We start from the raw sequence: 13,800 nt of genomic DNA on the forward strand, positions 1-13,800 counted from the left end.
TTTCTACAGAGCTTATCTGGTCTCAGCAGTGGATCCCTCCTTTTACCTCCTCAGTACTTGCAACGCTCCCCGGTAAGGGACAATGCACGCTCACCAGCGGATGAGACGCAGTTTGAGCCCCTAAGTGTAAGGCTTTCCTTAAAGCAGCTGTTCTCAACCTGTGGGTTGCGACCCCGGCGGGGTCGCCTAAAGCCATCGGAAATACATAATGCATATCAGGTATTTACATTCCGAATCATAACTGTAGCAAAATTACAGTTATGAGGTAGCCACCAAAATTATTTTTTGGCTTGGGGTCACCGCAACATGAGGAACTGTATTGCGGGGTCACGGCATTAGAAAGGTTGAGAACCACTGCCTTCAAGGGTTCCTATAGTGGACTGCTGTGTGGAGTGCCTGGCACGCTTCCCACCTTCGCCTGTAGGGCTCCTTCCTCTATGGGGAGTTCACTCCGGGTGCTTTAAGCACGGCCCACCCAGCAACTGCCCCCAAGCTTATGCCCACGCTGAACCAAAGCCTCTCCCTGGTCACAGAGACTGACTCAGTGATGGGCGTTGGGTTCACGCAGGGCAGAGCCACTCCGAAACATTTTCTGTCGCTCTTTTCCAGAAAGACAATGTCTTTCTTTCTTTTAGGTTCCTAAGCTAGAAAGATGAGTCAGGGCTGCCAGGACCATTCCATGTGCAGAGAGCTCAAAAAATAAGAGCAGCTGAGGTTGGGCTGGGCCTGGTGGCCCCGCCGGGACACCTGAAGCTTGCTGTGTTTGTGGCATATCCTGGGTTTTCCAGGTACAAGGGCCTTGATGTTTCCATTCTTGCTAAAGCCACGCGGCTCTACCACCTGCAGTCCAAGGCCACAACTGTGGAATCTCCCTTGCCAGCAGGGTAAGGGTACGTGGGAGGTCCACGCAGTACTCATGCTTGTCACGGGCAGAGCGAGATCCGGGTTCCCACTAAGGAATGCTGCGGCACTTTGAGAAAACCTGCCAGTCGGGAAACAACATGTGCGTGCCACGCCCCCCGAGCCGCACTATTCACACTAGAGGGCTCAGTGCCCTCCAGGAAGTAAGACACAGGACAACCCGAAGGCTGCTGCCAGCGCAGTGTTTGCTGGTCCGCTCTTCAGGTGGTTCATCAAATCTAGGAAAATGGGGTTTTGCAGTCAAATGCATTTGTGTCAGCCTGGATTAAACAGCGTTCTGAATGGCAAGAACTGGGACATCCGGTGTGCCAATACACTCCTGCCCCCTGCCCCCCACATCCTAACGGGGATACTGATGCAGTTCCCCAGGCTTATTTGGACACGAAATCTTTTTTTAAATTTTCCTCCACAAAATACTTTGTGGGCCTGGAATTCCACGGAACACACTTTGGCCTGGGGCTTAACATCTTTGGGTGATGAGGCCATCGGAAGCTCCGGCAGCATCACCCGTGGGTGAGAGCTTCAGCCGTTTCAATGGGGTGCTCAGAGCGGCGCCTCTCTAGCCTACAGCAAGTGGTGGTTTCTCATCTGTAGGGTGGGATCCCGTCCAAGGCTTGCTGGCAAGAGTAATTCCCTGGCATTGGTGGGGCCCCATTTCAACAAGGTTATTAAGATTCCATCATCTCAGAGTCATCAGGCTAATGAGGCCTTTTGTTATATAATTTCGGCAATAAACTAAAATTATTTGTTTCCGAGGGTGGCTGGAAAAGCTGAAGACGGTTCAGCTTGCTTAGATAAGAGTAACCGTGGTTGGAAAGAGGAAAACGACCACCACCACCACCACCACCCACATCCACACGCACACACGGAACTGCGGCCACGGTCTGCTAGGCCACGGCACAAAATAAAAAATGCAATTCCTGCAAGCTCCGGCCTCTGCCATCGGCGAGGTACCTTTGACGGTCACCGAGATGGTAGTGTTCTCGCCCACCAGGTAGCCACAGGGCAGAAGCTCAGGGGTCTCGGAAGTGTTGCTGCGCTTGACCTCCCCGATGCTGTAGCCGACGACGCTATCCGAATTCAGCCCCAGCTGACTCACTGGGTCGACATGAATGATGTACTCCTGGGGAAAAAACAAAGACTCCGTCAAAGATGCAGCTGAAAGTCTGCCCATGACTCATGTTTTCATTGCACGATCTACAGTCACCTTCTCTTCTTTCTCTGCCGAAGCCTGGGTTGAAATCGGCTGTGGGACGGGTGTGGAAAGAGCTGGCTTTCTACGGGGACTGAGCCTTCCTATCACAGGCCTCTTAAAACGCAGATCCGTTTGGTTAGTGGTGCATGTGTGGGGAAGGGACCCTAACAAGACTGTGACTGTTCGGTCTGGATCAAGCAGGCACGGAAAAGTTAGGCTCTTTTCCTGAGTTCTGCTGTTGAAGGATCTGTGAATGGTGCCAGAGAATTTATGAAGAAGTGACTCGGACAAGAAATCTCTCCACCAGCCCCTTCTTTTGGCTCAGAGCAACAAGCATACTGATGTCCAAAAGATCAAACCCAGGGCTGCTAGAAAGAAAGCGGCTGTTGGAACTTGACACAGGAAGATGCGTCCTTAGTTTGGAATAAAGAAGAGCTCCTCCCTCTTAGGTGTGTGACCAAACGGTTTTCCAGTCAGTGACCTTGCAACGAAGAGTCATGGGCTATGTGTTGGCCAGACGATGGCCAAGGTGGAACCCCAATAACAGACCTCTATCTTTTTTTTTTTAATTTTATTTTTTAATTTTTAGAGAGGAGAGAGATAGAGAGGAGAGAGATAGAGAGAGAGAGAAGGGGGAGGGAGGAGCAGGAAGCATCAACTCCCATATGTGCCTTGACCAAGCAAGTCCAGGGTTTTGGACCAGCAACCTCAGCATTTCCAGGTCGACGCTTTATCCACTGCTCCACCACAGGTCAGGCAGACCTCTATCTTTAACCGTCTCATTTCCTCACATATAACGCTTCACAGGTTCTTCTCAGTCCTGTTGTCTTTCTAACCCAACTGCCCACCAGCAGACACAAGGTATTAACCTGGGCAGCAGGCCTGATCTGCCCTTGTGCTTAGCATCTCCTGTCTGCTCACATTTCTTTTTTTTTTTTTTTAAGAATTATTTGTGGCCTTGGCCGGTTGGCTCAGTGGTAGAGCGTCGGCCTGGCGTGCAGAAATCCCGGGTTCGATTTCCGGCCAGGGCACACAGGAGAAGCGCCCATCTGCTTCTCCACCCCTCCCCCTCTCCTTCCTCTCTCTCTCTCTCTTCCCCTCCCGCAGCCAAGGCTCCATTGGAGCAAAAGATGGCCCGGGCGCTGGGGATGGCTCCTTGGCCTCTGCCCCAGGTGCTAGAATGGCTCTGGTCGCGACAGAGTGACGCCCCGGATGGGCAGAGCATCGCCCCCTGGTGGGCGTGCCGGGTGGATCCCGGTCGGGCGCATGAGGGAGTCTGTCTGACTGCCTCCCCATTTCCAGGTTCAGAAAAAAAAAAAAAGAATTATTTGTGGGTTCGTAGATTTATTTACTTATTTATTTATTATTATTTTTTTCACAGGGACAGAGAGAGAGTCAGAGAGAGGGATAGACGGACAGACAGACAGGAATGGAGAGAGATGAGAAGCATCAATCATCCGGTTTTCGTTGCAACACCTTAGTTGTTCATTGATTGCTTTCTCATATGTGCCTTGACCGCAGGCCTTCAGCAGACCGAGTAACTCCTTGCTCGAGCCAGCGACTCTGGGTCCAAGCTGGTGAGCTTTTGCTCAAACCAGATGAGCCCGCGCTCAAGCTGGTGACCTCAGGGTCTCAAACCTGGGTCCTCCGCATCCCAGTCCAACGCTCTACCCACTGCGCCACTGCCTGGTCAGGCTGTCTGCTCACATTTCTATAGACTGGCCCATGCAGATGACGGGTGATCTTTGGTCAAAGAACAGAATTTTCTGTGTGAAATCACCTGTATTTAGATGCTAGAAAGAGACTGCTATGTACTAGTTAAGGAAAGTCAGGCCAGTATAAGGAGACCAACATGGTCTAGTTGTAGATTTATGACTTCGGGCAAGCGACCCAACCTGAGGTTTACCTTCTTCACCTTTCAATGGGAAAACAGTAGCTCCTTCTTCACAGGCCTGAACATAACTTGGGGTAAGGTAAGGAAGGTGCTTAGCATGGTCTCAAACGCACAATCTGTGGGTCACTAGTACTGCACAGGGGATATGATCAGTGAACACTTATGGCTGCTAACTTATTTCAGGACAATAGAATGAAGTATCCTTCGTTTAAAGGTTAGAAAGCTTCCTTTAAACTACATTATACTGCAAGGTTCACCTCAGCACCCATGAGTGACTTCTCCTGTGGCAAACACCCACCCCAACGATGTGATTAAAATAAATACAAAAATATATAAGATGCCAAAATCCTTGACACTGGCTGCTGATCAGATGTTAATGTCACTTGCAACACAAATCACAGAATGAAGTGTTGGCAAGGACGTGGGCAAGCCAATTAAATAGTCCGAAATAAATAAAGAAAATCAGATGTCTCAGCCCCACCCAAAGAACACACACTTCAAAGCAGATGCAACTGGACACAACTCTAAGGTGAAAGCAGAATTTAGATATTAGCAGTTCATTGTCAGAGGTTCAAATTGCTCAATGCTTGAGAAGTGATGCATTGGCTCACCAAGGACCACCAAGGGCAGCTGAGATTTAGTCCATCAGCAGTCTGTACTTACCACCTTCCTTCTGATCATTTGAGTGCCAGGCGACAAGTCCCAGCAACATAATGATATGGGAGAGGGGACGAGCCTGAGAAATGGCCAGGTTCAGGACACAAACCCTGCTTCCCTTGCTAAGCCCAGCCCTCCCCCCCGCCCCGCTTCAGGTAGACTGCCAGAGTCGTCTCCTGAAAACACTTACTTTGAACAGCCGTCTAACCACCCCATCGAGCACATCCCACTTCGTCTTGCCACTGACTCCAATGCAGCCAATAAGAAAGAGGTGCGGTCTGGAATCCTAAGGGTAAGGAAATGTACACAGGTGAAAAACAGGTGGATCTCTTCTGACAGAGTTTAGCAAGGACTCAGATTGTCCCAGAACTTCACCAATGGTTTGAGAGGGGAATAAAAGTCCTATTTGTTTTAACATCAGATATAACAGATTGAATGCAACAGTCTTAATATCTTTCCCTGCTCTATTGCTAAAACAGGAGCCTATGGGGTAGGAAGTGAAGATCTCCTTTCTGTAATCTAGTACCTTCTTTTAAACACATACCTTGTACAGCGCACAGATCACATCCTTTGCCTGGAATGCTGTCCCTCTTCCTGACGGCCATTTTGCCTTTTCCAAACCTTGTTTACAAACTCACCTCTTCCAGGAAGCCTTCAATGATTAACTCATCAGGCTCAGAGCTCACACTGCTTTAATGGTTCTGTATACAACTTATATAATTGCATAGTCTGTATTGCTTACTTTTAGGTATTTCTGTCTTATTTGTAAATTAAAGTTTGTCTTCTTGCTAGATCTTAAACACATTTAGGATAGAATAGGTTTCTATCTTTTCTTCTTTTTTTTTGTTTTTAAAATAATGCTTATTGCTTTTCTTCTAATTAAAGGTTAAAACATGCTCAATCGAGAAAACTAATAAAACTCTTGAGAAGTTTACAGAAAAATAATCTTTTTCATCTCTGTCCAGATGTCTCTGCATAGTGCGGGCCAACTAATTACACTGATTAAAGAGAAGCTAATAGAACATTCCCTTCTGTTGGGTTTTAAAATATCTGACATGCTCATAAAGACGTAGAATTAGGTGAAGGGTGGGGGGCAAGGCGGGGTGTATATGGAAGTTAAGCAAAATCAGCAGAGGAAAGAGCACCAGTCCGCAGTGAGGTGACCTGGCCCTGTTGCTTGCTTTGTAACCTTCAGCAAGAGATGCTTGGGGTCTTAGGCTTTTCAGTTGTAAAATGTAGATAATAACATCTGGTCAACCAACTTCATTTGGCTTCTGCAGTGATCCAGAACCACACAGTTTTTAAAGTGATTCATAAAACTCTTGTAAAAATCTATCTGTTCATGTTGGTAATCACCAGAACATAACACATTCCCAGGTATCACCTACATTTATTGTAAGAATGAGTTTCCCCCCCTCTACCAGCGAGGTTATAAAAGTGAAGCTCTTTATTGGATCTTTCTAGCTGACACAATGCTAAAGCTCCTGGCAGCCCTCACGCTCCTGGGGCTAGTCCCTTCAGAGGCACTAGAGCACCAGCAGCTGCCCCGTGGAAAGCCCGGCAGAGACGGGTCTGGCGGCAGACGCTTTGTTTTGGTGGGCACCACGGTTCCCCAGCTCTCAGAGACTACAACAGCCAGGCTGACTAGAATGCTAAGAGCTAACAAACCAAAAACTGAAGGGGACTTGAAACAGTGACTCATGAAGCCTTGTCCCATTTAGTTGTGTGATGGTCATTCAGAGCATCATTTGGATTTAATCATGAGACTAAAAAAAAATCACCTTTGATTTTCAATTCCTACTTCTACCCCAAAATAGAGCCTGCTGGAGATGTGGCCTCCTGAGACTCTGGACGAGAACAGAAGCTCCTCAGAAAACTCAGATTCCCCATCCTCGCCCCTGGTGAGTCGGCACGTCCCACAGCTTCCCGTGTAGCCGCCCCTGTACTCCCTGGATGTGGCTGCCTCGGTCAGTGTCGACTCCGCCGGCAGCCTCAGACAGCCGGATAAAACAGCTGCTCTTGGGCAGCTCGCTTCCGTTCCGTCTCTGCTAAATGTGCTTAGCTAGCTGCCTCTGAGGTGCTTTGGGAACATACTGAATTCAGAAAAGCCACCGCTGAGTGACGTTAGTGTTCAGTTAGTTGCGTGGAAGTGAATGTAGCACTATTGTTACTACTCTTTATTAGACTTTCCAAGCATGAGAGAGAGGGAAGGGCTATTCGTTCACTTTAATTGTGTCAAAATGCCGCTGGGGATTATGGTTAGTTGAGGAGAGCGTTAGTAGTACTTCCAAATCACCTTAGGCGCTGAGGTTATAGGGTTTGATGGTGAAATCGCTAAGCTAGGTAGTTCTACCTGGGGGAGGAACAGGCAGAGCAGGGAAAGGGATCCAACTAACCTCCTTCCACTTCATTTCCTCCTGAAAGCTGACAACTATCTTAACATGCCTGCCTCCTTCCTTCCGAGCCGAGCATTCACCAGTGTCATCCAGCAACATGTCTGCGAATGGAAAACATCAACAGCCTTAGGCACATGGGACAGCAAAGCTGGCTTCCTGACACCCCCACTGCTTGTTGGAACAGCAGTGGGACAAACCAGGTGTCGGGGTGCAGGGGAAGTGGGGGTGGCAGGGGAGGGCAGAGGGCAGAATGAAGAATGCAACCACAGAAACCAATGGCGGACCAACCAAGGAACCAGCAGGCTGACGATGTGCCCTGCCAAATGGAAGTGCAAGGGTGAGACTCAACCAAAAGAGCGACAGCAGCATCAATGGGTAAGAAATCAAAGCGTCAGCCTCAATAGGCTTACAGAGAGACCTAGACCAGCTCGCGAATTACCACGTCCGCCTGGAATCCAGCCCGAAGGCGGGAGGACCACGGATCAAGCCACTGCCCCAGGTGGGACCAGCGGCCGTAGGGTTTGTATGCAGCATTCAGTTTGTACGTCAGCCTCTTAAAATGAATCAAACAGAACTCAGCATGGTGGGCGAAGGGATCCAAACTCATGGCTGGAGAACTTGAGGCGCTGGAGCAAAGCATGACAGCAGTCTAACGGCTGGGCTCATGTTGGCAGCGGACGCACACCCACACACACACACACCCCAGGTGCACACACGCCTGTAGCCTTCCCATTTGATCTGTTGACCTGCTTATCTTGGGGCTCTGGCTTAGAGACCGGAGTGCCAGCTGCAGGCCCTGTCCTGCCCCCAGCCCGGTGACACCACTCACCCAGGCTGGTCGACTCCGTGAGGTTCAGGCTGTGCTGGGAGAGGCCCATGGACTGCCTCGGGGAGGCAGACAGGGACACCTGGGAGGGGGCCCGGCTGCAGCCGCTGCCTTGAGACTCCGACTTCAGCCGGTCATTCTCTGCTTTCAGCTTCTCTATTTCACTCTGCGGAAGATAAGGGAGATGCTCATTTACTGCGCCGTTAGACGTGAACAGGCGTTCTCTGGGGGAAGGACTGGAAGCCCCCTGCAGGGGTTAAGTGGGCAGCCCAGGTGAGGCAGAGGAGAATCCCTCCTTTCAGAGAGGTGGCCTTTGAAAAGGCCTCAGAAATGCATCCTAAAGTCTGAGTGGTAAGTGAAAAGGAATCTTTCCTAAGAAGTCTGAGCAACGGTGGGTTTGGAGAGGTTTCTTGACTGCGGGACTTCTCAGAGCCTTTACGGAGCTGCTGTGCATGGTGAGCTGAGAGCGGCACACCGCACAGCATTTCCCAACACGGCTGGTCGAGGAGCGTCCCGTTTATAGAGTCTCCCACTGAAGGAGTGTTCCGCAGAATCTCCTTTGGGAAATGCTGCCCTCCAGGGAGGTCCGATTTAGGAGAACCCACAGAGGTCTCTCATTCTGTGAATATTTATAAAGGACCTATTCTGTGCTAAACAGTGGTGCTATTTCCAGAGAAAGAATAGCTCAGAAGACCCAAATGCCTTCAGTCTATGGCAGGGGTCCCCAAACTACGGTCCGCGGGCCACATGCAGCCCCCTGAGGCCATTTATCCGGCCCTCGCAGCACTTCTGGAAGGGGCACCTCTTTCATTGGTGGTCAGTGAGAGGAGCATAGTTCCCATTGAAATACTGGTCAGTTTGTTGATTTAAATTTACTTGTTCTTTATTTTAAATATTGTATTTGTTCCCGTTTTGGTTTTTTACTTTAAAATAAGATATGTGCAGTGTGCATGGAGATTTGTTCATAGTTTTTTTTTATAGTCCGGCCCTCCAACGGTCTGAGGGACAGTGAACTGGCCCCCTGTATAAAAAGTTTGGGGACCCCTGGTCTGTGGCAAAAAAGGTGAGAGGGGTTGTGTAGGAATTCAGGTGGGGGCACCAATTTTCCAGCTGCAGGACTTGGAAAGGCCTGTGGAGGGAGAGGCATCAGGCTGAGCCTCACGGGAAGGTCCTCGTGGCTGTGCAGCAAGACGCCCCGGTGGAGGAAGAATGCAAACCAGAGAGCCCTGCGCATGCGAGGGGAGCGGGAGCGGGTCCTCGGGCTGGCGAGGAGGGCCTGGAACGCGCAGTTGTGGGGGGACTAGGAGAGAAAGGATCCTGCAGACGGCCTTGAAGGTCAGGTGAAGTAGACTGAGACACGAGCAGCAGGAGAGCCACTGGAAGTCTCATACAAGGAGGAACAGGGTTACTCTCATACTTTCAAAAGATTGGTCTTTATGTGGGAGGGCCTGCAGAGAGAGGAGAGGGCTGCCGCCAGGTTCTGCGGTCGCCGTGGGTGTGGCGGGGACCAGCCATGTGCCCATCCTCCCTGACAGCCCTGGGCCCTGCCCATGCTCCCCGGCTCTGCCCACGCTCCCCGGCTCTCACCTGCATCCTGTTCATGGCCTCCCGGAGCTGGTCCAGCTGGTGTGCGGAGCTGAGGGCTTCCAGGCGGATGTCCGTCAGCTTCATCTCCTTGTCCCTCAGCTCGTTGCGAAGCTGCATGACTGTCTCGGCCTCGCTGTCCATGCACTCTGAAATCCTAGGGAAAGAGGCACGTCGCTGACAAAGGCAGCTCTGCACTCACCTCCTTCCAGGCCTCCAGGGACCACGGGTCCAGGTCCTTCATCAGGTTTGTCCCTTAGTAACCCCGTACAACCAGGGGTCTGGTGCTTCTGGAGGTGACAATATCAGAAGCACCCAACACGCACAGATTTTATGGCTTCCCCTGTACTCTTCTCTTTGCGGAGCTCTGGCAATCGGAACGGTTTTGTTGTGTGCCTGTTAGAAAACTCCAATAACTAAGGACAAACAGAGCCAGAAAAAGGGAGTAGTAGTAACCTTGGGGGTTTGACTCCTAGCCCCTACCAATATGTACACAGCTGGGCCCCTGTAATGACACCACATGGTCCTTGAGATCTAAACCCACTCAGAGAAATGAGGTCAACTGTCTGTTTTAAAAGATTAGATAATCCAGGGTCAGGCAGCTGAGGGGGCGATTTTTTATTTGTCATAAAAAGAAAGGAACCAAAAGATAGGGGTAGAGAGAGTGAGTTCTGTTGGTCACTAAGACGCACTCCTCTAGATGTCTGGGAGCAGCTTTCATTCATTCCTCTGCCCTCAGCACTGTGCCACAAGCTCACGGCCAGGGAGAGAAACACCTGGTCAAAGAGAGCAGAGAGGATGACGGGACGTGGAAGCCAAAGTGTTATCTGAACAGCACGCAGCAGTGTAGCCGGGAGTCTCTCTTCCTCAGCCACACTCCCAATCAAAGGGACCGGGGGACCCCACTGAGCCCCTCTTTCTTAAGAGGTGGTCCTCCTTGTTTGATTTAGTGAAATCTGCTCCTCAGAGACCTGGCACGTCATCACACGGTGGAAGATCATAAAGGTCACGACAAATTGTAATGCTAGAAAAGATGGTTCTATGAAAAACAAGTTCTGTTAATTTCAAAGATCACAGGATTGGGAAGGAGGGGTGATCCAGGATAGAAAGTTTCGACTTTCTTGGACTACTGACAAAAAAAAAAACACAACAAAACCCCAAAAAACCCAAAAGTCCAAACCAAATAAAACAACCCCGAGTTCATAAAGTTAGAAAGCTGAAGCTGATTATCTCTGAAAGGCATGGTGAGCATGTGGTCTCTGCAGAAATAATCAAGCGAACCCGTTCCATAAAACCAAAGTACTGGATTTGGGGCCAAACAAAACCTGACCTGTAAAACTGGTTGAGGGTGTGGAAATGCTAATTGCCGGAGAAAAACCATTTATAATTGTTAAAAGAGGCCTAACTGTATTTTGGGGGCAGAAAGGCTAGACGAAAAATTAACACCTGAATAGCCAAATCCTTCAATTGCAGTCTTCTTGACCTGCACCTGAACTATTTCAATTTGAAAGACACAAAGAGAGTAAAACCACCTCCTATTTGTCAGACTTGCCAGCAGCGAAGGCAACTTCTCTGCTTCAAAATCTTCTGAAACCTCCAATGGACTCCTGAAAACGCTGTGCCTACTTCCATTTCACACCTATGAGAAACCCACGCCGAAAGGGACTGAGAGGCCTGGAGAGACAGAAACGTCTTTAGCATTCAGGCCATCCCTTTCCTGCTCAGCCCTGTGCTTTGAATAGCTCCGATCTGTAAGGTTTAGCTATAGTCATGCTTTTGTTTTGTTTTTGGTTTGGAAGTTTTGCAACAGTAGCTTGCAAAAACTGGTTCTTGAGAGGTCTATAGTTTCTTGATTTCAATGGAGTATCAAGTCAACTAAATTCCAATGTGACACTCTGGTCTCGGCCAAACCATGCCCTGCACAGACCCTGAAGGCTCCGATTCACTGCAGGGAGCGGCTGGCTTTGGTTCCCACTGTGTCAGCAAGGCGCTTCGCTCCCCTCTCCTTCAGATGGTCCGCACCCGCTTTCCCCAGAAAGCTTTCTCAGCAAGAGACAACCTAATTCCTCCACGCCCACCCACTTTGTGGAATACAGCGCCCAGGTAACTTCGCAAAGCTTGGCGCAGGATTCTATGCAGGGAAGCAAACCCGAATGAAGGAAGTCTGTGTTGGAAGTAACCACACAAGGCCCTCCCGTGCTCCCTCCAGAAACACACCACTGCCAGGCCACAGGGAGCGATGTCCCACAACACGGAGATGCGGGTGAAAACGAGGTCTTCTGCAGCAGCTCCAGGAGTCAGGCCCGATCCCTACTGGCCACAGACCTTCTCCCTGGGTTCCTTCTCATACTACACTTCGGTGATGTCCCTGATAACCGGGCAATCCCTGCCCTCAGTAAGCACTCCACACAAGTCTGCTCACTTCACCGGAGACATACTGAAGCAACCGATATATACCTTTTCCACTCAGTTCCTAACACGTTACTCCAGCACATTCCCACTTTTTGGTCCAGAAGGCAGGGCTGGTGGCATACCTACTTTTCAATGCCCTGAGCGTGGGAAACACTGCCTTCCCACATCGCCATTCCTTTCACACATGGGATAGGACCCTTTCTAAGTCCTGGCTCCTCTGCCTTTGCTCTCTTTGAACTCCTTCTCACAGCTACACTTGCACATTCTTACAAACCCTTCCAGGATGGAAAGAAGCATTCATTCTGCCCATCCCTTGGAAAAGTAAACCCAAAACAAACAGCATCCAGTGTTCACAGACGCTGTGGAATGTCCGAAAGGCTGGGGAGCCAGGCGCCTGCCCGGCCCAGGCCCTGTGGGGACGCGGCTGGGAGGGAGAGTCCTCCAGGTGGTCTCCGGGGGCCTCTGTGCTGGTACATCATCGCCGCTCTCTCTTATCTTATGTGGACCCAGTGAGTTCTCCTGCCTCCCGTTTCTTCTCTCAGCCCCAGGGTCTCTCACCAGCTCCTCTCCTTTCTCTTCCTCAAATATCAGTGTCCCAGAGCTCAGTCCTTGCCCCTCTGGCTCTTCTCCATCTCCATCCAACCCCTTGGAGACGCCCTCCAGTGTCCCGGCTTTCAATGCCCGCGACAAGCCCAATGTCTCCCAACTCTATACGTCCACCAACTGGTTGGCATCGCCATGTGAATGTCTCCTGGGCGTCTCACACATCTCCACGTGCTTCCACTTTTCTTCCAGAATATATCCTACGTGCACCCAGAACTCACACCTAGCATCCCTCACTCGTTCAATTCACCTAAGATTTCAAGGTCTGCAAAACCAACAGAGTGGCTGCCTCCATGGAGCTTAGACTGTTGAGTCTTGGGTGGCAGTGGAGGACGGTAGGGGACAGAGGAAAAAGAACCAGGAAAAATGTGCGTAATAGGTCTGTGATATATGCAACGGGAATAAGTGAAACGGCAGGGGGAAGAGAGGAAATAACAGGGTGTGCTGGCCGGGGACGGGGTGCTGTTTGTTATAGGGTGCCTAGGCGAGGCCTTACTCATCAGGTAATATCAAGTAGACAGCCGCAGGCAATGAACATCTTGGGGAAAAGTGTACCAACAGAGGGCACAGGAGGGGCAAAGGCTAGAGGCGGGGAGTGTGGCTGGAGTGTTCAAAGAAGAAGTGGACCAGAGCGGGGTGGGTGAGGGGAAGGTACTCTCACCCTCTCCCACGGTCTCCCTTCCTCCACTCTTGTCCCCTACGTGTTCCTTACTCACAAAACAGAGACTGATCATTGCGAAGCACTACGTCAGATCTCACATTCTTGCTTAAATCTCTCCAGTGTCTACCCGTCATATGAAATCAGATGCAGATGGACTTCAAAGCCTCACACGTTCTAGGCTCCACCTGTCTCCACGGCCTTGTTTCCCACCTGCCCATTACGTGGTAGCCACGCTGGACAACCCCTCTTTTTCAGATGCCCCAGCCCCAGGTTCCTGGCCGCCCTGCCCGTGCCCCCCAGCCCCACCCTGACACATCAGTATCGCTTGCCCCCTGGCAGACGGGATGGCCCCGAGTCCTGCTCCGGAGACTGTGGGAGGAGGTGACATGTGTCTCTTCCAGACACGGCCCACAAAACCCTCCTGGAGGATTCTCTGCACTTCTTCCTCCCCCGCCTGTGGCTAGACACACACACACCCAGCAGAGGACTCTGGCCCTGTGGGACGAGCGGTCACAAGCAGAAGGAGACTTGGTACCCCGCCACGCTGCTGACCCCCTGCTGAGGAGGACCACCTGCACTGAGTTTGGAGGGCACCAGAGGTAAACATTCCTATGGGAAGCCCCAGGCTCGTGCTGCTGACAGAAGGCACCA

At 50.7% G+C, this 13,800-nt stretch overlaps 1 protein-coding gene across 6 annotated transcripts in view; it reads right to left on the minus strand.

Annotated features, from left to right (window-relative positions):
• Positions 1–13,800, minus strand: part of NAV2 (neuron navigator 2) — a 397,784-nt gene that overhangs the window by 18,537 nt on the left and 365,447 nt on the right. For all 6 annotated transcript variants that reach the window (XM_066364486.1, XM_066364494.1, XM_066364479.1 and 3 more), the window contains 5 exons: positions 9,477–9,630; positions 7,893–8,055; positions 7,064–7,164; positions 4,858–4,953; positions 1,876–2,044 (listed from right to left, as the gene is read on the minus strand). In XM_066364486.1, the coding sequence (XP_066220583.1) occupies positions 1,876–2,044; positions 4,858–4,953; positions 7,064–7,164; positions 7,893–8,055; positions 9,477–9,630 (683 nt within the window). The remainder of the gene's footprint in view (positions 1–1,875; positions 2,045–4,857; positions 4,954–7,063; positions 7,165–7,892; positions 8,056–9,476; positions 9,631–13,800) is intronic.

This window comes from Saccopteryx leptura, chromosome 1 (genome assembly GCF_036850995.1).
Source record: "Saccopteryx leptura isolate mSacLep1 chromosome 1, mSacLep1_pri_phased_curated, whole genome shotgun sequence".
Taxonomy (NCBI): Eukaryota; Metazoa; Chordata; class Mammalia; order Chiroptera; family Emballonuridae; genus Saccopteryx; species Saccopteryx leptura.